This window comes from Micromys minutus (assembly GCF_963924665.1).
Source record: "Micromys minutus genome assembly, chromosome: 17".
Taxonomy (NCBI): Eukaryota; Metazoa; Chordata; class Mammalia; order Rodentia; family Muridae; genus Micromys; species Micromys minutus.
Window position 1 is genome coordinate 32515074 of NC_137952.1, and position 8074 is coordinate 32523147.

The 8074-nt window shown below is 41.7% G+C and overlaps 1 protein-coding gene across 1 annotated transcript in view; it reads right to left on the reverse strand.

The window, feature by feature from the left end:
- FBN1 (fibrillin 1) overlaps positions 1–8074 on the reverse strand; it is a 193471-nt gene that overhangs the window by 102925 nt on the left and 82472 nt on the right. The window contains exon 7 of the mRNA XM_080930907.1: positions 197–394. Within this exon, the coding sequence (XP_080787033.1) occupies positions 197–394 (198 nt within the window). The remainder of the gene's footprint in view (positions 1–196; positions 395–8074) is intronic.

An 8074-nucleotide genomic window follows, 5' to 3' on the forward strand; every position in this document is an offset into this window, starting at 1 on the left:
GGGCTTGCTGGCAAGACAGGCTCAGCAAACCTTCCTGCCTCCAAGAATCATGCTACTGAGGCTTCAGCTGTACTCTGAGGCAGGGGATGGGAGTTCGTAGCAGCTGAGCTGTCCCCTCAGGCGGGGATGCAGGCATTTTCAGCAGCTGGAGCATGGCCCTCCATAAAAACCGTTCCCTGTTATTCCCCTGCCTTACCTTGACAAGCTCCCGTTCGGATGTTGGGAATGAACCCTCGGCGGCAGGGGTGAGGCTGGGCAGGACACATCTCACAGGGGTGGCCCCAGGCTCGGCCCACGGTGGCACAGCAGAGTGTTTTGGTGCAGACAATCCCGCTGAGCTGTCCCTGGCACATCTGGTTGCTTACCACAGTAAAGCACGGGCCTGTTCTGTAATCTGAAAGTAAAGAATAAGAGACTCTTCAAAGTCTGGAAGAGAAAGGACCAGCACGAGGGGCAGCTGTGCTGAGCTCCAAGCTCAGACAAGAACTTCCGGCAGCTCCGACATGGTTGACTCTGTGTAAAGTCCGAACGGACCTTTCCACCCCTAACTCCCATTTTTCTCACCTACAAAGGAAGGGAAAACATTGGTTCCTAACAACGTTGAAGATGCCCTTGTTAGAATCAAATGAATTCGGGGAAATTCTTTATAGCCCTGAATGCTGAGGGAGTACAGCATCCTGCCGTTACTATCCGATCAGTTGGTCTAGAAACACCTAGGCTTCTATACTGCATCAGCCCCTTCATCTACCATAGTGCTTCAGGGGAATGAAACCCACATGTCAAAGAAACATATGAACTCCCATGGTCATGGATATTGTTCTTAATTGCTAAGAATAGAATTCAGCTAATGACTGAACTGTGGTAGATATGTTTCATTAAGTATTAGTCAACGGGAAGGATAAAAACCTGTCATTTGAAAGCAGCAGGAATGAACGCACAGGTGACTGGTATCCAAAGAGTACAAATGGACAGACCCATGGCTCCAGCTGCACGTGTAGCCAAGGATGGCCTTGTTGGGCATCAATGGATGGAGAAGTCCTTGGTCCTGCCAAGGCTCGATGCCCCAGTGTAGGGGAATGTCAGGGTGGGGAGGTGGGAGGGGTGGGGAGTTGAACACCCTCATAGAAGCACAGGGAGGAGGAGGGAATGGGGGATTGAGGGGAAATTGTGAAGGGGAAAACATTTGAAATGTAAATAAAATATATCCAATTTTAAAAAGTGGAAAAAAAACTGAAAGTACAGGTGATTATGGTAAATTAATTAAGAAAGCACAAGAGTAGTAAGTGTCCCATCCTGTCATTCACAGATGGGTTTTTTTTTTTTTTTTAAGTTACCATCCAGAAGTTTGGAATAGAATAGTGGTTCCCAAAGGCAAATAGGGTCAAGAAAGGACTGGGGAGAAGTTATCACTAAGTACCAGTGGGTCGATTGCAGACAGCAACAATGGAATATGCATTCCAAAAGCTGGACAAGAGTACACTGAAAGTTCTGTCAAAAAGAAATGCTAAATGAAGCAGATATGTTTACTGATTTAATATTTTATTCGTGTGTGTGTGTGTGTGTGTGTGTGTGTGTGTGTGTAAGAGGACACTCATGCAGTGGCATGCATACACAGGTCAGAGAAGTTGTAGGCATTTGTTATCTCTTCCCACCGTGTCCATCCCCGAGGTCAAACACAGGTCATTAAGCTTGACAGCAGGTACCTTGACTGAGAACCCACAGTCCCCAGTCTAAACTGGCAGAACACTTCACCTTCGGTACATATTTTACTCTGCTGGCTTTTACATTTTTAAAAAATTAAAATAGTTTAAAAATAATTTTGCCCATTCTTGAAGTCTAGCTATACTTTGATACTCTAAATAATGTGCTGGACTGTTTCAAAGCTTGCCATCTTCCATAGGGTCTAAGTTTAAAAGAAGATTCAAAATTTAACAATTATCTACTGACTAAATATCAGCCTTCATTTGGTTCTCCCAAAAAATGAGAAGTCACTGGACCCTGGGGATGAGTGCTACAAAATCTCTCATATTCAGTAACACTGAGGACAAAATGGGACAAAAGTAATCTTACAGACACGGCCCCACGAACATGTAGTAAATACTTCTTTTCTATTTTTTTTATCATTTTAAACATTAACATACAAAACAATGTGTTTTATAGCAGGATTTTCATACATATATAATGTGTTTTCCCCTTTATCCCATTACCATTTCTAGTTTTTGTTCATATATAAGTATATGTATATGTGTATGTGTATATGTATATGTATGTGTATATATATGTATGTGTATGTGTATATGTATATATATGTGTATATGTATATGATGTATAGGTATATATTCTATGGTGAGAGAAAACATGCACTAGTTGTCCAAATAGGTTATTTTGCTGTCAGGAGAGCTCCGACTCCATCCATTTTCCTGCAAACGACATAATTTGGTTCTTATGGCTGAATGAACCTCTACTGTTCATATATATTCCATACACATTTCTCACTTCGCAAGCTGATTCTATAATGGGCTATTTTGGCTGGTGCTCCAATAAGTCCAACGTGCAGGGGACTCTTAGTCGGCTCCCTTTAGACCTTTTGGGACATCCACCCAGGAGTGGTAGAGCTGGACGCTCTGTGTTGAGTTTGATGAAGCAGCATCCCAACCATTTCCACAGTGACTGTGTCCAGTGACACTCCCACCAGCAGCACATGAAACACTCCGTCCCTCCCCATCCTTGCCAGTTATTTGTAGCTTTCTCTGCTAACTCGGGCAGCACTGTCATTTAGATCTGCATTTTGCTGGCAGCTAAAGCATATAACTTTTTCTGCACATGTTTGTTTGCTATTTGTACTTCTTTTGGAAGCTGTCTAAGCAGTTAATTTGCCTCTTTATCAATTGCATAACTGGACTTTTTTTGACGTTTAGTTCTTTTAATTATTTATTATAGATATCAATTCCTTGCAGGTTATCGCTTGACTCCACTTTTATTGTTTAATTTTATCATGTACTTTTTATTCAAAATGAAGAAAGTATTTTAGACAATCAGGAAAAGGCAATGAGACATAAATAAATCCCACTGCATACAAACTATTATATATGATTATTTTATAGGTAATCTACTGTGTGTGTGTTACTTAAACCACAACAGAATGATATCATTATAATCTTGTTTGCAAGATAAGATCTTGGTTCTCTTTCAGCAAACATTATCCAAAATATTCCCCCAAGTCATTAAATAATATTCCAACATGTGAGTTTTAGTGTTGCCTATTGTTTATCAAGCTATGATGTAATTTATTCAATTATTTTTTACTGTGTATCATCATAATCACTTCCAATTATTCATTATTATACATGGCATCCAATGTGTTTAGCTCATGCAACAGCCATCAGCACTTCTCTCACTTTATGTATCTTAATCCCAGGCCAGAATCATACAATATTCCTATGTGATGTAACAAGGCAGAATATAGTCTCATTTCTTCTTTCCTGGTAATTTACTAAGGCAAGTACAAATGCTTTGAGCAAACAGATTTGTATTAGCATGCCATTCTCAATATCTTTTGAAAAGCATAACAGAATGTGGATTTTAACCAATGAGCCCCTTATCACTGCTTGTATCTGTGCCCATTTCAATAAAATCCTATGGAGTATCATATGCATAAGTGGTGAAAGCATTCAGAGTAACATGAACATGGTGTTTCGTGGGTAGAATATCACACGATGCCAAAAGTCCAATTCGACCATGCATGACACTTGTTCCAGACCTGGGATGTGACTGCCTTCCTAGAACACACACACACACACACACACACACACACACACACACACACACACAAAGAAGCATCATAATTTTCCCAGAGTAAAAATGAAACGTTGAAATACATGAAACAGAAAGGACACTTGTCAATTTACCCAGTGTTCATTCAGCTATAGCTCACAGGGACTTATCTTTGTTAATATACCACAGGGACTTATCTTTGTTATTATACTGGATACTTGGCAAATAGCTCTGAGTGCACAGAGCAGAATCTATAGACTTCACACACATCTACACTAGAAACTGACAGCCACAGATGAAGTCATTTTGGAATCAACTTAGAAGTTGTTTTCTTGACAGTGCTTGTTGGCAAGCATCCTTGAGATGCATACTTTCCGGAAAAAATGGGTGATTACAGAGAGAGTTAGCATAATCTGAGTGAAATGTAATTGGAAATAGAAATCTCTTGGAAGGCAAATGATATATTGGAGGGGCTTTGAAATGTCATTCTGGTTTGGTAGCTTGTGGTTTTTTATTGTTGTTGTTGTTCTGTTCTTTAGTAGATTTTTACACTTAACCCTATTTCTATCCAATATTCCAACCACAGAAGAAATTCACCTATACTCCCAACTCTTTACCAACAATCTAATTATGTATAACTATTCCCATGGCTCCTATGTGATACTAAGCTAAATTTACAACTCGTTTAATGTTTCTTCACATATAGGCCCATGCTAGTAAGAGACTGACTCATCTATGCTGTTGCAATACCTCACTGTTGGATTCAACAGAAACTATTCTGAATGCAAGTAGAACATGGTATTAGAAAGATTTTCTATTTGAAAACCTCTCTCAAATTATGTCCTTATAAGAGCTCCATCAACTAGGGCACCAGGCCAACTCTTATAAAGTTGTTGGTTTTTTTTTTTTTTTTTTTTTTTTTTTTTTTTTTTTAGTTAAAATGCAAGATTAGTTTTTATCAACTGGTTTGCTCCAGTTTTGCATCACGTCTGGGACATCTTGCCTCTCTGCAATTCTTTATAAATGGTTGGCATGGGTTCTGCCCTCCAGTACCACTAGGTTGGCCTCTGAGACTGACGAGGCTTTGTTCTGTTGCTTTAATTTTGTCCCACTAGAAAGAAGGTCCGGAGGTTAAATGGATGCACTACTCTTGCAGGAGACCCAAATTCAATTACCAGCACTCAGACCACATGTTCAAGCAATCTGCAACACACACACACACACACAATCCACACTTAAAAAATAATTTTTAATTTTATTAGATTTATTGGAGAAGGGGGATATGGCGTGTATGCCATGGTGCACACGTGTGGAGGTCATAGGACATCTTATGGGAAGTGGTTTTCTTCAACTATCATGTGGTTCCTAGAGACTGACCTCAGGTCATCAGACCTGGTGACAAATACCTTTACCTACTAAGCCACCTCATCTAGGCTTAAGTTCTGGCCATATAGCTGTGGTCCTAGATGCTCAGCTCACTCCCATATCTGCAGTTCAAAATTCCTGGACTGCAGAATTGGTTCTCTTTCCTTCATAATCCAACTTCACCCTGATGCAAACTAATCATTTACAGGCAAAGTGTTCCTGTGGTCAGTGAATTCTTGTCGCTCTTGCCCAGCCACTAAACCACAAGCTACGGAGAATCAGAAGGATGTAATTTTGGGTACTAGGCTCCAATTATTTTAAACCCTTCCTTTCATAAAAATCACATATAGGAGATTAAGATATCTATTTATTCATGACAGAGAAAGTCAGAACAGGCATGCTCCTCCCAGGAAAGCTGACCAATAGGAATTTAATTCAACCTTGGAAGAGTTCAGAAAGCTTTTAATCTAAAGAAAACCAAAAGGGGGAAAAAATCTCAGGATTATGAGCACAAGCAGCCTTGTTGCTAACATTACTATGTCTTGCTCCAGTCACTTATCCTTGGCACTTAAGAAGCTTCTGCAAAAGTACTGCTGCCTGGAGCCCTGCCCCTGGTCTAACCAGCCTCACCATGGACTCCTATTCTGAAGGTGTACCGTGCAATATTCTCTCATTAAATTTATTACTTTTGACCATCCTTCCAATGGTCAAAAGGAAGCATCCCATATTTGGCACTGGAATTGGTCTTGGTTGACCACCAGAACTTAATAGTAACATCTTCTTGCCGAAGACACTACATAGCTTGGTTAGAGGACAGAGGGGAATCAAGCTAAAACTAAAACAGAAGCTTCCTCACCGGTGGCTGCCTTTTCCGCGATGGGATGTGCTACACAGGCTATGGGAGGGGATCGCCAGCAGTCTTCCCCAGATGTGCATGTCCTGCTCTGACAGTAACCTGCCAGGTAGATGAATTCACCGGTGCAATAACTGCATGACTGTTGTGGTGACAACCAGCTGCTTTCTGGGACCTCACGCCCAGAGCTGTGGACCTGGTCAAAGGAGGTCACAGGCCTAAGGGGGTGAGTCTGTTACTTTCATTTTCCAAATGGAAATGTCCAACCGTCTCCTGAACAGCTATGTTTACATCCATAGAAAGCCCTGATCAGAGAGGTCCCTTTTCTGCAGCAGTGAATGCAGCTGGCCAAGCTGCTGCGAACAAACTAGTGGTTCCAAGAAGAATGTCTCTGTCACCCCCTTCAGGGTTCAGAAACATCTGGAAAGAGGGTCTGGAAAGAATGTAAGGGCCAGATGATAGGGCAGGGGGTTGTGAAACGCTAGTCTCTGGGGATGACGTGGCTAATGCAATTCTGAACTCATAGCAACTGCAATTGCTTGCACTGGGTCTGCAGAAGACTGGGCCTATCACTAGGGGAGGATCTCACTGAATGTAGCCCCTCTCTGAGAAACCACAGACACGGACAGTTCCTGAAGGAGTGGAGTCATTGTCTTCAGTGGTGTAGCCACTGGCATGTTCACCATGTTCCAGTGGTTAGCTCAACACCACACCCACATGACCGGCTTACAGTAACAAGATAACAAAAGGACATAAAAAATGAGAGGAGGACATTTAAGAGAGGGGTTGACAATGCTAGAAGAGAGATAATAGAGGATGGGCAGATGGTGCAAGCAGAATGCACTACATACAAGTATACAAGTATAGAACTGTCAAAAATACATTTAACTTAAAAGAGGAGTTCTGGGGATGCGTGTGGTGATGGTTGTCTCACAAGGAGAAATTCTTGAAATCCACCAAACCGCCTGTCTAAAATAGTGACAACGATAAGTTTTATTTCACGTGCATATTAAAATAAGAAAAACGATTGTGCTGTATACACTAAAGCATTTTGTAATCTCGGTACTTAGTTCTAAGGAGTCAACTTAAGAATCACGGGTGTCATTCTTCATTCAACAACCTTTCCAGAGTAGATATGCTGTATCAGTGAGGACTGGTGTGAAGTCCCTGCACACATGGAGTTTACAGTCCACTATAGGAGATGGTCAAGAAATAAGTAAATACATTAAAATAATTCCAGAGCCAGTAAGGTTGGTAAAAGACCTATTGTGTATACCTAGTGACCAGAGTTCAACTCCTGGATCACACATGAAGATGGATGGAAACCAACTCCATGAAGGACATATAAGATTAAGAGAAATCAACTCCATGGGATTGTTCTTTGACTTCCACATGCATGCATTGCACATGCACCCCTCCACACACATACATGTATACATAATATGTGCATGCACACGTGCACATACAAAAACAACGGTGAACAAAAATAAATCTAAAAATGAAAAAAAATCATAATTCCACATATGAAGTTGTGATTTAGTCTACAAATGGCTCCTGCAGCAAAGGAACTGGGGGTTGGCAGTCATGGTAAGATGATCTAAGAAGACTGAGAGAAGATGGCAAAGGAACAGGCTAGAGGTGACAACAAGATGCATACAGTGTAGCATCCCAGGCATTAGCAACAACAGTGAGAGTGGTACCCTGAGCTGGGAGGCGGCCTGGCTTCATTGGAGTAAGAGGCTGATTGACAGGGACATATGCTAAGGAGACACTGTGCTGGTCCAGTAGGTAGGGACTGAATTTCACAGGAGGTCCCAGAGGAGGGCTGCCTAGTGGGCTCCCATGGGGAGACAGGAGGCTTTGCAAGGAGCCTATTGAAGCACTTGTGGTAGAAGTCTACAGTGGCTTGGCCACTGGTGTGTAGGAAGGAGAGAAGGATATGGGTGGTAAATGGCCTTGGGCCACAGGACCAACAAGGCTGCCAGTGGATTGGAAGTGAGAGGGACCAGGGAAACCAAAGTCAGAAACTCTGGCTTTCCAGCTCATTTATTGAAATGGAGAAACCGAGAGGCTAGATTCTGG